Source organism: Malania oleifera, chromosome 10 (assembly GCF_029873635.1).
Source record: "Malania oleifera isolate guangnan ecotype guangnan chromosome 10, ASM2987363v1, whole genome shotgun sequence".
Taxonomy (NCBI): Eukaryota; Viridiplantae; Streptophyta; class Magnoliopsida; order Santalales; family Ximeniaceae; genus Malania; species Malania oleifera.
The window spans coordinates 13,673,035-13,695,628 of NC_080426.1; the positions used below are offsets into that span (position 1 = coordinate 13,673,035).

A 22,594-nucleotide genomic window follows, 5' to 3' on the forward strand; every position below is an offset into this window, starting at 1 on the left:
AAAATCTGTGATTCATCAATATATTTTCCCTCCTTAGCAAGTTGTTGAAGGTCAAAATATGTTCCCAAGAAGAAAGCTACCTTGGTAGCGGCTTCAATCTTCTAAACACTTTCCAAATGAAATTATCATTGCACCATACAGTGCACCCTGTCTAGTGAACAACATATCTTAAAAATGGCTGAAAATGTCTTTTTTTTTGTCAAACTCCATCTGATTTTGTCAGTTTCTCCTTTGGAAAATTAGAAGTGATATCTTCCCCCTCCCAATGGCATCTCTTATGAAAGCTGGTTTTCAAGAAATTGGGTCCTTGTCCATGTGAACTAGACCTCTTTGTTGGCCCAAAGTTGAGTGAGGAAATTGGACAGCAACACTTGTGTCCCTGCACTGCACATGCCAAGAGAGTAAAGAGTACTGGTTCCAACCATAAAGGAGAGCTTGTTTGAACCAAGAAAGCGCCTAAATTCCCAACCCTCACTTAAAGACAGTTCGTTTGATGTCATCCGCTTTTAATCTCTTGCCTCTAGTAATCAAGATCAAGCATGAATGATGGTTGTGACCTACTAGAAATGCAACAAATGGGAAATTGTAATGGCAACAACACAATTCCTATTCAGCTATTTCATTGTAGTCAGAGAATTCTCTTTATTGCTTCACTAGTTGCTTATAGTGTTCACTGGTGATGCAGGTGATCAACAGTAGAAATTTAAATAATTATTTACTTGTAAGGTGGTGCTCTCGGCTTTCTTTGGTAGGTTTCTAGGTCATCTGCAACTCTAAACATGATGACTTAACATGGCATAACAACAAACTTGATGACTTGGTATAGGATAACTGTAGACTTTGATATTTTAAATAACCTTGGACTTAACATTTTGTTTCTTTGATGTATTTGTGCTCTGTTACAAGAACTCCAAGACAGCTTCCATCTTCTTTTGCAATGTGAATTTGCTTGGAGGATTTGGAATGTGCTTTTTGGTATTATAGGAGAGAGCTGGGTATGTCCTTCAGTGGAAGACTTGTTAGCCATCTCATTTGTAGCCTTTGGCAGAAGGAAGGAAAGGACAGCTTTATGGAAGTGTGGTTTTTTTTCTATTTTATGGGGACTTGGGGAGTATGGATGGAATGTAATACACAGACATCAATTGAAAATCTGGATGCTTGTTTGGGGAAAAATTCTGTTCTTGGCATCACTGTGGTGTGTAGGTTATGGATTTTTTGAGAAGGGTAAGCTTCCAAGAGTTTGAAAGAGATTGGAGGAATGCGCTGACTTGACGATCTCTTCCCTCTTTGTTGTTTTTATTTGTTTATTTCTGGATTGTCTTAGTTTTTCTTGGGATTGTGTCATTCTCCCTCTTGTAAATTCTTTATCTATTAATGAAATCTTCCTTTGTTATAAAAAAAGAAAAAAAAATTGTTGAAGAAGTTGAAAGAATGGAATAGGGAGGTGTTTGGTGATATTAGGTTTAGAAAATTCAGCATTTTAGGTGTGTTTGATTCATTAGATAGGAAGGAAGAGGATGCTAATCTCTTGGAAAGTGAGGAAGTGAAAAGGGTCTCTTTGAAGAATGAGTTGGAAGATGATGTGGTTTTTAAGGAAATGAGAAGCTAAAGACAAAAGAGCAAGTTTTAATGGGTCAAAGATGGAGATTGCAATTCTAGTTTCTTCCATAGTTTAGCAAATGGGAAAATGAGAAAGAATTTGATTAGGGAGTTTAATGTGGGAAGGGGAGGGATTATTTTTTACCCATGTTAGATTATGTTTGAGATCACTGACTTCTCTGACTTCTGTCCTAACCTGTACTCTAAGGAGGATGTTTGTAAACTGGTGGTTAGTGGAGTCCCATTTCTGGAGATCAAATGTCTTGGCTAGAGAGACCTTTTGAGGAGGAAGTGAAAGGTGCTGTATTTGGCATGCAGAGGGATAAGGATCCGAGGCCGGATGGCTTTAAACTAGCTTTTTTCAATATTTTTGGGATGTAATTAGGGGAGATTTGTTTATGCTGCACTTGGGATTATGAATTTCAGCCCTTGGATTTGAATTTGGAAGGATTTTGACAAAATTCAATACAATTTTGTATCACATTTTGTTCAAAACTACACCAATCAAAATCCAAGGCCTCTCTCAAAGATAGGGTTGAGGATTTTATTGAGTTTTATGGAAATGGGATTTTGAGCAAGAGTATTAACTCCATTTTCATTGCTTTGATGCTTAAGAAGAGTAGATCTATCAAGATAGGAGACTTTTGACCTATTAGTCTAGTTTCTCGTATGTATAAGATTATCACTAAAGCATTAGCCAATTGGTTGAATATAGTGCTTGATAAGACCATTTCTAGTTCTCAGAGTGCGTATGCGGAGGGGGGGGGGGGGTAGACAAATAGTGGATGCCATTTTGGTGGCTAATGAGGTGGTTGAGGATATTCAAAGGATAAAGAAGAGGGGCTTCATTTTTAAATTGGATTTTGAGAAAGCTTTGACAGAGTTAGTTGGAGCTTCTTGGATAAAATATTCATGAGGAAGGGATTTGGTAAGACATGGCATTGGTGGATGAGGGGTTGTATGTCTAATGTGTTTTTTCAATCACAGTGAATGGTGAACCTAAGTCTTGGTTTAGTGCCTTAAAGGGCATTAGACAAGGTGATTCCCTTTTTGTTTGTCTTAGTGTTGATGTTTTGGGTATAATGGTGGATAGGGTAGTGGAAAAAGGGTTTGGTAAAAAGATTGGCAATGGAGAGAGAGGGAGTGGTGGTTTGACTGGTTTCACATCTTCAATTTTCTGAAGACACCATTTATTTTAGATGAATACAATCCTTCTTTCAGGAGTATTTTGGGTGTTCTTCTTGTTCTTGAGAGAGTGTATGGGCTTAAGATTGACATGGGGAAAAGCGGCTTAGCTACCATTAATGTGCCTGATGAGCATGCTAGGGAGTGGTCCTCTAATGTGGGGTATGGTTTGTTGGACTGACTTTTGACATATCTAAGGGTTCTTTGTGGTTTATCCCAGATTTTTGAATTTTTGGAATCCAATAGTGGAAATGGTGGTGAAATATTTAGATGGTTGGAAGGGGGCTCTTTTCTATCTTGGGGGGTAGAATCACTCTTATTTTGGATTGTTTGTCAAGTATCCCATTGTATTTCTTGTCAATTTTTAAGATTCCTGTGGAGGTTGCTAATAAGATTGAGAAAATTATGAAATATTTCTTTTGGTCCGGAGTCGGGACTCATAGACTCATAGGGATTATTTGGTGAGTTGGGATGTGGTATGCAAGTCAAAATTGGAGGTGGGTTAGGTCTTGGAAAGTTGGTGTCCAAAAATAGTCTCTTAGGTCTTAGCTAAATGGCTTTGGCATTTTCCCCTAGAGGATTCTTCCTTTTGGCATACAGTCATTAGAAGCAAGTTCGGGTTGAGTGAGAATAGGTGGGATACGAATGTTAGTTTTAGATATTCCTCGGGAGGTCCGTGGAGATCTATATCTCATATTTATCCCTTGTTCATTCCTTGCACTAAATTTGTGGTGGGAAGGAGTTCTTAGATTCATCTTTGGAAAGACCTTTGGTTGGGGAATGTTGCTTTATCCACCTCTTTTCCTCATCTCTTCCGTTTTAGCTCAAGGCAGAATGGCTTTATTTCCTTCTCTGTGGTTGATTCAGGTAGTCCTTTGGCTTCTTGTGATTTTTATTTTAGGAAACTCTTAATGATAGGGAGTTGGTTGAGCTATCCCCCTTGTTGATTTTATTAAATAATCGGCATCTTTCTTTGGGAATGGATGTTCGCTCTTGGCCTTTGTATCATTTGGGAGTATATTCTTGTAAATCATTTTTTGAGTTTTTGCCCATTCTAATTCTTATTTTCCTCTTTATTCTATTTTTTGGGAAGGCCAAAGGTCCCCAAAAAATTAAGGCATTTATCTGGTTGGTCTTGCATAATAGAATCAATGCAGATAATTTGTTGCAGATTAGGAGACCACTGAAGTTACTTCTCCTGATGTTTGTGTGTTTTGCTATAATAATTCAGAGACAGCATCTCATCTCTTTCTTCATTGTGATTTTGCTTTGAGAGTATCAAACAAGTTATTTGGTGTTTTGGGAGAAAGCTGGGTTTGTTCAGAATCAATGGAGGAATTTTTGGCTATTTCATTTGTGGGTTTTGGAAGGAGAAAGGACAGGGCTGCGTTATGGAAATGTGGTTTCTTTGCAGCATTGTTGGCGTTATGGTTGGAACGTAATGCACATATCTTTTTGGACAAGAAGTAGAATTAGTTGCTAGTTTGGGAAAAGATTCACTACATGGCATTGTTGTGGTGTGTTGGTTATGGGTATTTCAATCGAGTGAGCTTTTTGGATGTTCAGCGAGATTGGAGTAGTCTGATGGTTTGATTTTAGGAGTTGTGGTTTTGTTTACTTTTTCTTTCCGGTTTGTCCAGATTTTTATGGGGAGATGTCTTATTCTATTTTTTGTAAATTCTTAATCTATTAATGAAATCTCTTCTTTTGCTATCCCAAAAAAAACAAAGAAAAATTGTTTCTTTGACTGCCCCTTACATTTTTTTTGTGCCCATAAAGGGCTAGTTATTTTTGGGAAAATTGAGAAAAAATGGAAAAATCAAATGGTGTATTATAGGTAAAGGTTACCTACTCTATGAATTAAAAGTGAAAATTACTGTCATTCTTAAACCTAGGAGTGTGCATTTGGTTGGTTTGGTTAATTCGGTCAAGATTTTAACTAAATAAAATTATCTAAATATTCAACAGTTCATGAACCTAACTGAAATATTATATATAATAATGCGTAAGTTTGGTTCGGTCAATTTATTTAGTCAAAGAATTTTTTTGCCTCTAAATATTTGTTATTACTTATTTTAGATAATTACCAAGGTTCTTGTTGACAGCTTGAGTGGTTCTTTGGGTGATATTATTTCTCTCACTTGAGTGCTTTTGTTGGGGTTGGTTAGATTTTTCATGCTATCTTAGTGGGTGGTAATGAGGTTGTGGTGGACTCCAAGAGGAGAAAGAGGTATGTGGTGGTTCAAATTGGATTTTGGGAAACCTTATCATTAAGTGTGTTGGAGTTTTCTTGATGTGATTCTTGGGAGAACAAATTTTGATCATTGTTTGGAGTAGATGGATTAAGGATTGCTTATCTTCAGCTCCTTTTTCAATCATTGCCAATGGTGGAAGTAAGATTTGATGCCCAACTTCTAGAGGGGTGTGCCAAGGTGATCCCTTGTCACATTTTCTGCCTTGGGTACGATGGTTAACGAAGCAGTTGAGAATGGGTTTTTGTAGGTCAAGGATGTTGGTTTTGATGATGTTACTGTTCCCCATTTATAGTTTGCTGATATTCTTCTTTTTCTTTTTTAAGATAGCTAGGGTTTTATTTTGCTAATGTCATTTATTTGTTGCAAATTTTTGAGACAACATCAAGTCTGAGGATTAATTTGTCTTAAAGTGGTCTGGTTGCTATAAATTTGAGTTCTAGTGAGTTATTTGATTTGGCCCTATTACTTATTTAGGAGTTCCTTCAAGTGATAATCCTGTGTTTCGAGTTCTTTCTAGGATCCCATTGTTGCTAAGGTTTGTGTTAGAGGTTATTTATGTCTTTTAGTATTATTATTATTATTATTATAAGTGTGTTAGTGTGTTAATTAGAGTTACTAAGGATATTATTGTCTTTAGAATGTATTTGATTTGTGTTATAAATAGAGGGAGAAACCTAACTTCAAGTTAGGTCGTTCATTTCATCAAAATCTCAACATGGTATCAGAGCATGATCCAACCTAAACCCTATCATACTCGGCCATCACTAGAAAACACATTCCCATCGCTGCCCATCTCAGATCCACCTCCATCCTTCATTATTTCACAAAACCAACCATATAGCCAAAAACAGAACCCTCTGAAGCCTACCCCCCCAAAACCCCATTGCTGGAAACAGCCCCACTCGCCGCCATATGCCAGCCAACTGCCAGCAGTGCTGATCCCACATGCCGGTGCGTGAGAGAGTTTCCAGCCACCTTTTTTTTCTCTCTACCATGTTCTGATTCCTTCTCTAGACTATAGTATCAAGCTGTTGGGCATGTTTTTTTGCCCAAAGATCCAACCTTTTTCAACCATGCACTCGTGGTAATCCGTTAGTTTTTGTTCGGTGTTTGTAAAGGCTTCATTGTGAGTTTCTTGGAGCAGTGGCAGTATTCGTAAGTTAAGATTGTGAGCTGTGGCAGTGCTATCTTGGTTGGTAAGTCATTCACCTCGTCTGTGGTCGTGTTGGTGCTTCACATAGTTTGTGATTGCCCCAATTAGTTTTGATTGTTCTTCTTGTTTGACATTGGTGTAGCTGCAACTTTGTGAGTGTTGGGATGGAGTCTATGAATCCCAAAAATATGTTTCCTTCATCGCTGCCACAAATAGCGACTCAAAAGTTGGATGAAAAGAATTATGTTCAGCGGTCTAAAACTGTTCGGGTTTATTTGGCAAGATTAGGAAAATTTGACCACTTGCTCCAATTTGATCCTTCTGATGAGAAGAGAAAAGAAGTGTGGATTCAAGAAGATGCATTGATTGTTTCCCTCCTGTGGAATTCGACGGAGCCACAAATTGCATAGATGTGTATGCATCTAGACACTTGCAAGGAGATTTGGGATTATGCCAAGCTTCTATACTTTAGTAATATGACATGTATGTATGATTTATCCCAGGAGTACTTTTAGTTACAACAAGGAGATAGGACAATTGCAGATTATTTTGGAGAGATGAAGCGTATTCATGAGGAGCTTAATGTCGTGCAACCTGTAACCACCGACATTCATGAGATGCAGAAGTTGAGGGAGCATATGACAATTATTCAGGTTTTAGCAGGCTTGAGACCCGAGTTTGAGGCAGTCCGGTCCCAAATACTTAGTAGTGCAGAGTTTCTGTCATTTGTCGATGTTTATTCTCATGCCCTTCATGCTTCCTTTAGCACACTTTCTCCTGCTCTTGCATTTGGCTCTGAGGGTGATTATAGTTCTATACCAAACAATTGCAGAAGTTGTCGAGGTGATTCAAGTTGTCGTGGTGTTAAAGATGGATGAGGTAAAGGCACTCCTCGCAATTGCACTCATTGTGGATGAAGTAATCAGACTATTGAGCAGTGTTGGGATCTCCGCAATAGACCTTCATGTGTTGCCAATGCAACCACCGCCGAATTTACACCCTTGGGGGTAGCCAATGCAACCACCACTGACTCCACACCTTTGGGGCCAAGTGCGGGGCAACATATTGTATCCATGTTAGAGAAAGAGTATTTCAAGTTCCAATAGTATCAAGCATCACAACAAGCTTCTCTTCCCAGTGCATCTCTTGCCCAAACAGGTAATCCTACAGTATGTCTGTCATCTAGTACTTCTTGTTCTAGTCCTTGGGTCACTGACTCCGATGCCATTGATCATATCATAGGTATACCTAATTTCCTCTCCACTATTCAATATCCTGCAAATTTACCTTGTGTTACTTTTACTGATAGATCCACCACTGCAGTCAAGGAAATTGGGACTATCAATCCCACTTCTTCTATTTCTCTTCCTTCGATTTTGTATATTCCCAAGTTTCCTTTCAATCTCATGTCCGTTAGCAAGATTACTAAATCCATGAATTGTTTAGTAACATTCTTCCCTGATTCTGTGATTATTCAGGATTTGAAGACGAGGAAGACAATTGGTGGAGGGAGTGAAGCTGGTGGACTTTATCACTTTGAGCTGTTATCTCCTTTTACTGCCTGCTTTGCTGCTACCACACCTCTCCAAATTCATTATCGTCTTGGTCATCCTTCACTAGAAAAGTTGAAACTTCTTGTTCCTAATTTGAGTTCTATGTCTAGTCTTGATAGTTGGAAAAGCACCAACGTGTCCCTTTCGATTCCCAAGTCTATAATTGGATTGCAAGCCCTTTCATGCTAGTCCATTCTAATGTTTCGAGTTCTAGCAGAGTTGCGTCTAAGTTGGGTTTCTGATACTTTGTAACTTTTTTGGATGATTATTCAAGAATGGCTTGGCTATATTTAATAAAAGATCGTTCAAAGTTATTTCATATATTTTGTGCCTTTTATTCTAAAATAAAGACTCAATTTGGTTTGCCAATTCAAATACTTCAAAGTGATAATGCTAAAGAGTATTGTAGTTCACAGTTCACTACTTATATGACACAGTTTGGTATTGTCCATCAATCATCCTGTGTCCACGCTCGTCAACAAAATGTTTTTGCAAAGAGGAAAAATAGACATCCTTGAAATCACTTGGACCTTACTTTATCAAATGCATGTACCTAGAGTGTTTTTTAGCGATGCTATGTTTACTACTTGCTATCTGATCAACATGATGGCATCCTCTATTCTTAGTGGTAAAATTCCCTACTCCATTCTCTTTCCCTCCTTGTATGTTCGGGTGTCTGTCCTCTGTTCATCAACTAACTCTTGGGGTGGATAAGTTGGATCCTCGTGCTATAAAATGTGTCTTTCTGGGCTCCTCATATACTCAAAAGGGATATCGTTGTTATAGTCGTGTGTTGCATCGCTTCTTTGTTTTTGCAGATGTTACTTTCTTTAAGTCTACACCTTACTACACCTAATCCTTGAATACTTTTGAGCTCAATGAGTCTCTTCCTCTGCCTAATCTTCCAGATTCTACTTTGTTATCTTTGCCTAACCAACCATCTTAGTCTCCATGTAGTTTGAATCCTTCTCATCGTTTTGATCATCCTAATTTGCAGGTGTATTCATGATGGTGGCTCCAAGGAAGAGAGTCTATAACACCCCAACCCTCTACGTGGGCCCGGAGGGCTACTAATCCATTCATTTACCTAATAATCCACACTCTAATATCATGTACACAGCAGAAAACATAAATATAATCTCCCAAAAAATATAATACCAGAGTTTTCTAAATCTATCTACCAACCATAATAAATTAATCATTCACTTGTATTCAAATATATACATATCTCTAGAAACATAACCTACACTTCCAGTATTCACAAACACCAATATGTTTCACGACCATCCATTTCTCAAAAGACTTAAAACATAAAACATAAAATATTTACATCCCAAAATATTATCAAAATTATACCCTTTTCCTCAAAAGTGCTATAACAGCTCGAGCCCTATAAGCTCGATCTCGTGGAGGTCCTGAAAAAGATATATTCATATTCGGGCGAGACACATCTCAGTAAGGGAAGAAACTATATATTAAAACAGTGTGTGGCCAACATTAGTTTTGTATATAACAACATAATATTTAACATTTGAAAATCGTTAACATAATTTCTGAAATCATTTTCTGATCCTATTCAAACACATGCAAATTATTTTACCCACGAGATTGCTGAAGGATAGGGGTGATTACCCGCCCATAAAAGTAGCACCCCTCCGCTTTGATACATTAGGCAACCCAAAGGTCACAGTTAAAGCATATCAGGGCACTCACCTTACTCAGTAAGTCTTCAAGTGATAAATTAATCTCGTACTCACACAGTTCATACAAAAGTTTACTTGCGAAGACTCCCAAGAATAGGGAAATCTACCCACCCATACAAGTAGTTTCTCTCTGCCCTAGCACGTAATGCAGCCTACTGCTACATCTGATATAGTTAGGGCACTTGACTTTCTCAGCAAGCTCTCGGGCGAAGAGTTTGCCTCGCCCAGACGTAACATGTTCTACTAGCATAAATACTGATAATACCATAATACATTATTTTGTTTGCCATTATTCTGCATTTCTCAACTGTTCATGTTTCCATCTTTTACTTTTCATTTCATTTCACTTTACGTGGCTCTTTCTCATTTTACATTGTTCACATTTCACATTTCATTTCCGTTTCATTCATTTCCATTTTCATTTCATTTAATTTTATACCCAGCATCTTTCAGTTGTTTTACCCAGCATCTCTCAGCTGTTATACATTTACCTAACATCTCTCAGCTGTTTTATCCAGTATTTTTCAGCTGTTATACATTTATCCAACATCTTTCAGCTGTTTTACCCAGCATTTTTCAGCTGCTTTATATGGTTGCATTAACACTCACATACAACATATTTCATATAATATTTTCATACTCAGTTCATTTCCGAAATATCCTGCTTCTCATACATATAACATATTTCCACACAACACTCCTACTTACTCATGCCACACTATTTAGCAGTAAATTCATATATATTTCCTATAAAATAAGCCAACCCACATTTAACATCACATACTAGAAAAATACCTTTAATTTCTTACATAATTATTCTGAAAAATATTTCACTTTCATCAGTTCAATTTCACATATAAGTATTAATAAAACAATCCTAGGCTCAGAAAGCATAATTTAAAGGGTTGGCATTTTAAACCCAAACTGAAACAATAGCCGTATATATAACACAATTCATTTTCCACTAAATTCATAAAAATTATGGTTTAATATATATTTTTCTCCTTACCTGATTTCTTGTACTATATTTTTCTCCTTACCTGATTTCTTGCACTTCGCTAACAGGGACCCCGAAAAGATGCCTACGGCGCTCATCCGGACCCTGAAATTAAAGTTCTAGTTACATTAAATCAATCCTAAATAAAATATTATTTTAAATTTCCTAAGCCCATGAATTCTAAATCAATAGTTATACCCTCAAATATAGTCAATTTACTTATTTTCCCAAATCCCACTCTCGCTTTGTAGTGGGGCTTAGAAAACCCTAATTGAAAATTTACTCCAGGTAAAACGACGATGATCGCGACTAGGACACCGTGATAGTGCTTGATCGTCGATTTAACGGCAGATTTAAAGCGAAATTGAGAAATTAAGAAAAAATTGCCTTACCCCAGGAATAGTGTCTAAACCGCTTCCACAACAAATCCACTCTAATAAATATGTCGGATGCGGAACTAGAAATCCAACAGCACCTTCCGTTTCCCGATCCGTTGCAAATCCGTTGAGAAATTGAGAGAGAGAGAGACGGAGATGGAGAGAAGCGTTGGCGCAGGAAGAACTCCCAGGGGGGCGTGAAACTGTTGAAACCAAATGGATAGGATCTTTACCTAATTATATATTATAATAATATATTATATTATATTAATATATATTAATATGTTTTATTATATAATTTAATTAATGATTTTCATTATTTAATTAATTATTTAATTTAATTTAATTTAATTTTAAATTTTATTTATTTATTTATTTATCTATTTATTTGTTTATTTATTTTTTTGGCTCACTACATTCTCCCTTTCTTAAGAAATTTCGTTCTCGAAATTTTACTAACTAATCATTTTTTCACATCACTAAAATTTATCAACTCATGCAGTTTAGTATATATCACCAAATAAACTTCTGTATCATCTAAAATTAAATACGATTATCACTATCTTAAACATAAATTCATACTTGCCCCCCTGGCATTCTCTAGCTTAGGCTGGATCAACGAGTAAACTCGTGTTGGACCACCTCTGCCAAGTGGTATTGACTATTTTCCTCGATCCTGATTCTGTGCAGGCACTACAGGCAACTGTTCTCGATAATTCTTCTTAACATGCCCTGGTTTACCGCACCTGAAATAGGTAGGAGTCTGAAACCAGCATTCACCCCTATGCCTCATGTTACATGTCTGGCATACGGGGTAAGACTGATTACCCTAATAACCGGGACCCACTGCATCTTTTCCTTTCTTCCATGACCCCTGACTGACGTCAACCTGGAAACTAGGTGGTGCAGGCCTCTTCTTCTGCTCTATAGGCTCTGTACTGCCCTAGATGCTCTTTTCCAGCACCGAAGCCTTATCAACTAGTTCTGAAAAACTCTGGACCTGAAATTCGACCACCAGCTCGTAGATTCTGTGCCTCAGGCCTTTCTCAAATTTCCTGGCCTTCCTTACTTCATTCAGGTTCAGAAACAGAGCAAAACGCGACAATTCAACAAACTTGGCCGCATATTCACCGACCATCATATTCCCCTGTGTCTGATTAGTAAATTATTTGATCTTTTCCTCTTTGACAAATGAAGGAAAATACTTATCAAAGAATAACTCTTTGAATCTCTCCCACGTTAGAGCTATCTTTACCAACCTCTGTTCCTCTAGTAGCTTCACAGAAAGCCACCAGCGTTTTGCATCTCCGGTCATCTTAAAGACAGCATAACGGACCTTCTGCTTGTCCGTGCAATCGAGTACCTCCAATATCTCTTCTATTTGCTGAATCCAGTTCTCTACAATCACCGGATCAGGTCCCCCCCTCAAAAGTAGGAGGGTTCAACCTCATAAATTCCTTGATGCTACTGCCCTTATCTGCAGTTGGGCAGTTCTGTTCTCTGGAATTTTTCCTCATTTCTGCCCTAACTTGTCGGGCTATACCTCTCAACATCACAGAGGTATCAATTTCCTTTTCACTAGAGGTCTCCGAATCATCCCTTTCTTCTGCCTCTACGTCCTCATCTCTAGGATCCATCCTGAAAATAGGACAAGAAAGAGATAAGAACCTCATATCATAATCCCAATAACACAATTATATAATTTAAACCCAACATATATCCAAGTTCCCCATATAAGGACCAGTCTCACAGTTCAAAAACGAAATCATCTAAGGTTTACCATGGCTTTTTTGAGGCCGTCGACTGCTTCAGAAAAATTACAAGAAATCGTCGACGTATTTCTGCCTCTAAATTACAAAACAAAATCTTATACTTCCCTACACCAAACCTACTTTTCAATACCTAACCTAACCTATCCATCTGGCATCCTTATCCTAACTGTTTCCTATACTCTGGTATAAATCATCTTTAATATAATACTCAAATATTTCCATATTCAAGCGATGTGAAATTAATCACACTTCCGGCTGGACATTACTCTGATACCATTTGTAACACCTCGACCCTCTACGTGGGCCCGGAGGGCTACTAATCCATTCATTTACCTGATAATCCACACTCTAATATCATGTACGCAGCAGAAAACATAAATATAATCTCCCAAAAAATATAATACCAGAGTTTTCTAAATCTATCTACCAACCATAATAAATTAATCATCCACCTGTATTCAAATATATACATATCTCCAGAAACATAACCTACACTTCCAGTATTCACAAACACCAGTATGTTTCACAACCATCTATTTCTCAAAAGACTTAAAACATAAAACATAAAATATAAAATATTTACATCCCAAAATATTATCAAAATTATACCCTTTTCCTCAAAAGTTCTATAATAACTCGAGCTCTCTAAGCTCGATCTCGTGGAGGTCCTGAAAAAGATATATTCAAATCCAGGTGAGACATATTTCAGTAAGGGAAGAAACTATATATTAAAACAGTGTGTGACCAACATGAGGTTTGTATATAACAACATAATATTTAACATTTGAAAATCGTTAACATAATTTCTGAAATCATTTTTTGATCCTATTCAAACACATGCAAGGTTTTTTACCCACGAGATTACCTAAGGATAGGGGTGATTACCCGCCCATACAAGTAGCACTCCTCTGCCCTGATACATTAGGCAACCCAAAGGTCACAGTTAAAGCATATCAAGGCACTCACCTTACTCAGTAAGCCCTCAAGTGATAAATTAATCTCGTACTCACACAGTTCATATAAAAGTTTACCAGCGAAGGCTCCCAAAAATAGGGAAATCTACCCGTCCATACAAGTAGTTTCCCTTTGTCCTAGCACGTTATGCAGCCTACTGCTACATTTGATACAACTAGGGCACTCGACTTTCTTAGCAAGCCCTTGGGCAAAGAGTTTGCCTCGCCCATACTTAACATGTTCTACTAGCATAAATACTGATAATACCATAATACATTATTTTGTTTGTCATTATTTTGCATTTCTCAACTGTTCATGTTTCCATCTTTTACTTTTCATTTCATTTCACTTTATGTGGTTTTTTCTTATTTTACATTATTCACATTTTACATTTCATTTCCGTTTCATTCATTTTCATTTTCATTTCATTTCATACTCAGCATCTATCAGTTGTTTTACCCAGCATCTTTCAGCTGTTTTACTCAGCATTTTTCAGCTGTCATTCATTTACTCAACATCTCTCAATTGTTTTACCCAGCATTTTTCGGCTGTTATACATTTACCTAACATCTTTCAGCTGTTTTACCCAACATTTATTAGCTGCTCTACATGGTTGCATTAACACTCACATGCAGCATATTTCATATAATATTTTCATACTCAGTTCATTTCCGGAATATCCTGCTTCTCATACATATAACATATTTCCACACAACACTCCTACTTACTCATGCCACACTATTTAGCGGTAAAATTCATATATATTTCCTATAAAATAAGTCAACCCACATTTAACATTCACATACTAGAAAAATACCTTTAATTTCTTACATAATTATTCTGAAAAATATTTCACTTTCATTAGTTCAATTTCACATATAAGTATCTAATAAAACAACCCTAGACTCAGAAAGCATAAATTAAAGGGTTGGCATTTTAAATCCAAACTAAAACATATACACGTATATATAACACAATTCATTTTCCATTAAATTCATTTTCCATTAAAATTCATAAAAATTCTGGTTTAATATATATTTTTTCCCTTACTTGATTTCTTGCACTACGCTAGCAGGGACCCTGAAAAGATGCCTGCGGTGCTCACCCGGACCCTGAAATTAAAAATTCTAGTTCCATTAAATTAACCATAAATAAAATATTATTTTAATATTTCCTAGGCCCATGAATTCCAAATCAATAATTATACCCTCAAATATAGTCAATTTACTTATTTTTCAAAATCTCACTCTCACTTTGGAGTGGGGTCTAGAAAACCCCAATTGAAAATTTTACCCGAGGCAAAATGACGACGATCGCGACTAGGACACCGTGGTGGTGCCCGATCGTCGATTTAACTGCAGATTTAAAGCGAAATTAAGAAATTAAGAAAAAATTGTCTTACCCAAGGAATAGTGTCTAAGCCTCTTCCATGACAAATCCACTCCAATAGATTTGTCGGCAGTGGAACTAGAAATCCAACGGCACCTTCCGTTTCCCGATCCGTCACAAATCCGTTGAGAAATTGAGAGAGAGAGAGAGAGAGATGGAGACGGAGAGAAGCGTTGGCCGCAGGAAGAACTCTCGGGGGGGGGGGGGGCGTGAAACGGTTGAAACCAAATGTTCCAGCTTCAGGATCTTTACCTAAGTATATATTATAATAGTATATTATATTATATTATATTAATATATATTAATATGTTTTATTTTATAATTTAATTAATGATTTTCATTATTTAATTTAGTTAATTATTTAATTTAATTTAATTTAAATTTAAATTTAAATTTTATTTTGTTTATTTTTTATTTTTTATTTTTTGGCTCACTACAGAGTCCCCTATATCTTCTGCTACCACACCTTTGGTTTCCTCGTCTATTGATCATATTTCCCATGATATTGATCTTCCTATGGTTGTTCAGAAAGGTAAACACACATGTACCCAACATCCCATTTCCAACTATGTTTGTTATGACTTCTTATCATCCTCCTATTATTGTTTTGTTTCTGCTCCATCATCTACCGCCCTTCCTAAATCTGTTTCGGAAGCCTTAGGCCACTCTGGGTGGAGGAATACTATGGTTGAAGAGATGAATGCTTTACAGGACAATGACACTTGGGACTTGGCATCTCTTCTTCCTAACAAGTCTATGATTGGTTGTCATTGGGCATACACTATGAAAGTAACATTTGATGGTTCTATGGCTCATTTAAAGGCCCGTCTTGTTGCTAAGGGGTATACTCAGGTGTATGGTTTGGATTATTTTGACGCCTTTTCTTCGGCTGCCAAACTTACATCAATACGTCTATTGGCTACTACTTGTCACTAGCCTCTATATCAATTAGATGAGAAGAATGCCGTCTTGCATGGTGATCTTGAGGAGCAAGTCTATATGGAGCAACTACCTAGGTTTTTTGCTCAGGGGGAGTCGGGCTTAGTGTATCAGCTTACGAAGGCACTATATGGTTTAAAACAGTCTCTTAGAGCATGGTTTGGTCATTTCAGTGTTGTAGTACTTGAGTTATTCTATGTTTTTTCATCGTGCTTCATCGGGTAGGATCCATCTTTTTGTTTATGTGAATGATATTGTTATTACAGGTGATGATGATAAAGGTATTTAGTGTCTCAAACTTTTTTTATAAACTAGTTTCAAACCAAAAATTTAGGACCGTTGAAATAATTCTTGGGTATAGAAGTATTTAGATCTCATATGGGAATTGTTTTGTCACAGAGGAAGAATGTTATTGATCTGTTAGATAAAACTAGATTATTGGGATCCAAATTGGTTGATACATCCATGGATCCTAGTAGCAAGTTAGTGCTGGATATGGGTGATTTCCTACTTAAGCTTGGACAATACCGGAGACTTGTTGGAAAGTTGAATTATCTCATAGCCACTTGGCCAGATATATCTTTTGCAATAGTTGTTGTGAGTCAATTTCTATATTCTAGAGGCACAAGTAATTGGGGCGCAATAATTCACATCTTGAGATATCTCAAAGGTGCAACTAGGAGAGGTATTTTATATCGTGATCAGGGTCACGCTTATATTCACGGATATAAAGATGCAGATTGGGTTGGGTGGCCTTCTAACCGTAGATCTACAACCAGGTACAGTATCGTGGTTGGTGGTAATTTGGTTTCTTGGAAGAGATAGAAACAAATTGTGGTGGTCAAGTTTAGTGCTGAATAAGAATATAGAGTTATGACTCGCACTACTTGTGAACTTGTCTAGTTGAAGAACATGTTGGAAGAATTGGGTTTTTCACATTCTTAGCCTATGAAGTTGATGTGTGATAATCAAGTTGCTCTTCATATTGCCTCCAACCCAGTCTTTCATGAGCAGACGAAACACATTGAAGTTGATTGCCACTTTGTTCGGGAGAAATTTGTATAGAAGCTCATTACTACCGCTTATGTTAAGTCTGATATGTAGCTTGTTGATTTGTTTACCAAAGCTTTGAGGGGGTGCTCGTGTTAAATTTATTTGTAACAAGCTAGGTGCATATGACATTTATGCTCCAACTTGAGGGGGGGTGTTAGAGGTTGTTTATGTCTTTTAGTATTATTTTTATTAAGTGTGTTAGTATTTTAATTAGTGAGAGTTAGTAAAGGTATTATTGTCATTAGAATGTATTTGATTTGTATTATAAATAGAGGGAGAGACCTTTATTCAAGTTTGGTCATTCATTTAATCAAAATCTCAACATTTTCTAAGAGATTGGATAGTTTGAAGGTGTTTTTTTTCCCCTCTCATTGGGTGATTGTAATGCTCTAATTAAGGTGTCACTCTCTTCCATTCCTCTTTATTTCTTATTTTGTTTTGGAATCTTGCGGGTGTTGCAGTGAGGTTGATGAAGGTGACAAAGATTTCCTTTGCTTAGGGTAAGTGAGATTGAGAAGAGGGACTGTTTGCTCAGTTAGGAGGTAGTTTGTATGCCCAATGCTGAATGGGTTTGGATCTTGATGAGTTGGTGTCTGCAAACATTGCTTTGGTAGGAAAATTATTATGATATTTCCCTTTATATTGTTAATTCCCTTAGGCACGAAGTGATAAAGATTAAGTTTTCTGTTCAGGTGAATAGTTGGGATGTTAAATTAGGGAATAGTGTCACCCGTAAGGGCCCGTGGAAATTCATTTTTCAGACTTCTAATTTGTTCTTTCCTCGAGTCGTGTATAAAGTGAGGAATGGGTCTCAGCACCATTTTTGGGAGGATATTTGTAGAGGCTATGTTCCTTTTTCTGTAGTGTTTGCTCGCCTGTATTGCCTCTGTAGTTTTCATGATTCTCCAACCGCTAGTTTTCTGGTTGTTCGAGGAAAGGGTTCTTTCATGGGACTTCCACTTCTCCATGGATTTGATAATTGAGGGGCTGATGAGCTCATTTTGCTTTTTACCGCATTGCTTTCTTTTTATTCTTCATCTAGTGGTGATTGCAGGATTTGATTTGGATAGTTCTAGAGTCTATTTCTGCAAATAATTTTATTTTCATATTATTCAGTCTCCTGCCTCTTTTTTCCTTAGTGAATTATATTTGGAAAGCTAAGGGTCCGTCCAAGGCGAGGGCATTTGTTTGATCAGCAGTTCTTAATGAAGATAACACCAACAATCTGTTGCAAGTTAGAAGGCATTATCTCCTGATGCTTGTTTGATGTGCCAAAACAGTGGAGAATCTCGTTCACCTTTTTTTAGCCATACTCTACTGCTTGGACCAAGTGGAATAGACATTACTGTTTGTTTTTTTTTTTTTTGGGGGGGGGGGGGGGGGCGCGGGCAATGGGCATGTCCCGATTTTTTCTGATGGTTTTATACTTCATTATTCTAAGGGTTTTGGTAGAAATGAGGAGGGTAGGATTTTGTCAAGCTGTGCAGCATTTGCTATGATTTGGTGTCTTTGGTTGGAGAGCAATGCTTGGGTATTCAAGGGATTTTGCAGGGGATGTCAACATTTGCCTTTGAGTGTCTTGGGATAAAATAGTTTTTCTTGCTTCTTTGTGGGCTTCAGCTGGCAGGGACTTTAAAGTTTCCTTAGCTAATTGATATTTAATATGATTGGAAAGCTTTGCTGTGCTGAGTTTTTCTTTTTTTTTTCCCATAGTTTTCTGGAGATTAGAGGTTGTCTTATCCTCCTTTTCTTGGACAGTTTAGGTTTTTTCTCTCTGATTAAGTTTCTATTTTATTAAAACATGCAATTGAAACTCTGCTTATATGGATTCAGTGTCTGCACTTCCATTTCTCATTTGGATAAATAAGGTAACTGGAAAATGAGTTGGATGGAAATCTTCTAGTAGGAAGACCTTTTTTTTCAAAATTTTTTGAAATTTGAAATTTGATCTAAATTTTTATTTTTTATTTTTTTTAGAAAAAAAACTTTGGAAATCATCATAAAACAGTTAATCAGCATATCAAAACTGTTTAGACAAACATTCTTTTAGATGAATGTGGGTAAACATTCAGGGAATGGGAAAAAAAGTAATAGAAGTTTGTAATAGATAAAAATTGAGTTGTCTTTTGCATCTTCCAGTATTTATATTTTGTCTTTCTATGCTTTTTATAAATATATTTTTTTTACAGGTTGAGATCCAGTCAGGACGTCCACATCAAATTCGCATTCATCTTTCTTTCATAGGGCATCCACTCTTAGGTAACTGTGTTTGTAGTGCTGACATATTAATGGTGCCTTAAATAAAGATGAAGTTCGAAATTTAAATTCTAGTTAGGTTCAATCTTGCTGAAAATTTTCCCCTTTTTGAGAAAACATAGATTGTGTTTCAGGAAATGAACTGTTATATTTATCTAAGCAATTATTAAGCAATGAACATATTCACGACAAGTTAGGTGTAACTCTTGTAGAGGATACGATAAGGGAGGGGTGGCTTAGATGATTTGGGCATGTGCAACATAGGCTATATAGTGCACCAATGAGGAGAGAGTAGGGGTGAACTTGGTTTTGTTTGGTTTGGTCATGGGGAGAGTCAAAAATTGCGGTTTGAAAATGAGAGGAATCGAAATCAAAACCAGAATTACGGTCCAAGCGAGCTAGTTGTTGTGAGGGGCTATAGAAGGATAGGGGTAGACCTAAAATAACTTGGAATGAGATAGCAGGGATTTAATAGCCCTGAATTTGTCATAGGAAGTTACCCATGATCATATAAATTGGTGGAAAAATATTCATGTAGATGATCCCACCTAGTGGGAGTTAGGGCTTGGTTTATTGTTTGTTGTAATGCAATTATTAATTTTTTTTGGTCAATATCTTTTTACAAGAAACTAAAAATTGTCTTTTGGCAAATGTGAGGGAACAGAAGAACAAGATTTTTTAGGTTTTTTTGGTGACCTAAAATTCTTATCCTGTGTCAATATATATATATATATATTTGGAAGAGCCAGCCTAGTGCACAAGATTCCCTCATATATCAGCAAAAAATGTAGGTGTGGAGTGTGGGCAGTGTTATTCTTGTTACAAGAGGGGCTGATTCCGTGGATTCAAGCAGCAGCCTTGTGTTGGGCGGTTGAGCACTTGCCATTGCACCAAGTGCAACCTTCCTTTGTTAGTGAAAACTACCATTAGTGCGTTCCCTCGAAATCCTTTCCCTTTTAAGTAGGTTCTTTGCAATCTTTTGGCCTTATAAAATATCCAAAACGTTCTAAAAAAACTATCATTAATAATTTATCACAAAATCTCCTCCCTATTTAGTATATCCTCGCTTCTGTTACACGATCATGTTGTAAGCTAAAGTTACCTTCGAGGTTAAGGCTTTTTGGACACTTGAATTTCCTTGGTTGTCTTCCTGATTCCTCGCCTCAAATTCCCTTCCCTGTGAAGTAGGCTCTTGTTGTGATCTTTTGACCTTATAAAATAACCAAGACATTCCGAAATCTGTCACTAATAAATTCTCATGAAATCTCCTCCCTATTTATTAGATCCTCTGCTAATAACGTTTCGTCCTGGTTGTCCTCCCAATCCTTGCCTCCGCTAAATGATTATGGAGCGGGAACAATATTACAAAAGAGTTGTGCCTATGTTGTGTTTGTATCAAACACCAATACTTATTGGAGAGTCATCACTTATGTATCTAGCATTTCTCATGCATGTCCTGGTTGTCCTCTCAATTCCTTGCCTTTGCTACATGATTATGGAGTGTGAACATTATTACAAAGGAGTTGTGCCTATGTTGTGTCTGTATCAAACACCAATACTTATTGGACAGTCATGTATCTAACACTCTTTATGCACGTCCGCAATGTTAAAACTATTTTTTTTAGCTTGGAATTCAGACACAGAGCTCCTTTGACATTTCCTTGACTGTTCCTTTAACCCTCTTTCGATGCAATAATGACATTATGGTTAGAGTTTTATTTTGTGTACGAAAGACTATAGATTTAACAAGGAACAGAATAATGGATCTAAAACTTCAAATAAAATTTATTATTTTTATAGTAAAAGTATTGCATTGAGAATATCTATGGAAAGGAGGAAAAGGAAGAATCATATGCATGTGTGTTGGCTATTTGTAAAAATAGTGTTGTATAGATATTAAATGTTAAACCCTTAAAAAAGATATCGTTAAATGTTATATATGTACGCGCATGTGTGTGTTTGTATGCTTGTATGCGCATACATCCATGCCACTTATGTATGCACTTTCATGCCACAATCATTGTGTCCTAGTTTTTTCTAGGTTTTGCCATGTTCTGGTACCCATGCTGTTGTCATGTCCTTTATCCAATTTCATGCTTCAATTTTGATCAGTACTGGGGATGGAAAACTACAGCTTACATTTGGACTGCAGCAGTTCGTTTTACAATTAGTCAACGTATATATAGTTACACTTGATTTCTTTTTTCTATATGCATAAAAGATTCTTCAACCTTGTAGAGAATCAATCAAAACTTTCCATGTGAAAAAGAAGGTTATGTTTGGTTCATGGAATGTCTCTTCCTAGAAATAGAATGGTGAGAATATAGGGATTTGATAGCTTATAGAAGAATGTGTTGTCATCATAAAACAAATGACAGTGCAAAAGTTTTTATTATGTATAACATGAAAGAGACAAGGAATACCTATTCCCAGTCTTCACATGGGTATGTCTATACTATCCTATTCCATGTTGGATGGAATAACACAAGCTTTTTCATGAGTGATTTTTTTTCTAAATTATTACATCCTTATACAATTTTTATTACATTCATCATAATTCCATTCTATTCTTAGGACATTCCACAAATCTAACATAAGTTACATAACCTAAAAGTTGAATCATTTTTTTTAGAATTTGTGTTTGGACTTCTTAAGCAAAAAACCTACTATATCTAGAATGGTATAATTGTTTGATAAAAATTATTTTTAAACCAGACCTTTCACATTCTTCCTTAAACCTTGGAATTAATCTAAAAACACAAAAATAATCGAATCAATTCAATGAATATTATTTTAAGACAAAAAGATATAAAATAGTTTCTAAGTCGAGATTTGAGAGGCTGCTTCTTTGCTGTGCCTTTGCTTTTTGAAGATGCCAGTTTTTTTCATTGAGATTAATTTTATTGTGAATGCTTAAGTTGGTTATCGTTGTCTTTTTCTTACTTTATTATATGTTTTCAAGTTTCTTTATGTGAGAATGACTTTAGGAATGTGAGCAAGGGTTCGAAACTTAATCTGAGGTAGATGTCTACCTATTTTAGCTAAAGTGGATCTCATTCTTAAAGTGCGAGTCCTTGTTTTTATGTTGGAGGTTCTAGGTTTTAGCTTTTCTATGTTATTTTGGTGAAACCTAGTGAATTATTTCTATAATTCATAGGATCTTAGATCCAATCCTGAGGACTGACTCCTAAACAATCCTAGGTGGAATCGCCATTTTAACAACATTACTCATAAGAATATGGGTGAACCAAGATAAACCGAATGTGCTCCCACTTATTTTAATGCAGAATCCACATCTACATTTGTAGAAAATACTTTTAGCCAGACTACCTTTTCCACTAATGCTTCTCATTTCTTCATGTTAGACTATGGGCTCGAATCCTCATTTTTAAATTCAGCTTCTGATTCT

At 36.5% G+C, this 22,594-nt stretch overlaps 1 protein-coding gene across 3 annotated transcripts in view; it reads left to right on the plus strand.

Moving 5' to 3' along the window:
• Nucleotides 1-22,594, plus strand: part of LOC131165617 (RNA pseudouridine synthase 5) — a 93,214-nt gene that overhangs the window by 40,913 nt on the left and 29,707 nt on the right. For all 3 annotated transcript variants that reach the window (XM_058123562.1, XM_058123563.1, XM_058123564.1), the window contains exon 11: nucleotides 19,119-19,188. In XM_058123562.1, the coding sequence (XP_057979545.1) occupies nucleotides 19,119-19,188 (70 nt within the window). The remainder of the gene's footprint in view (nucleotides 1-19,118; nucleotides 19,189-22,594) is intronic.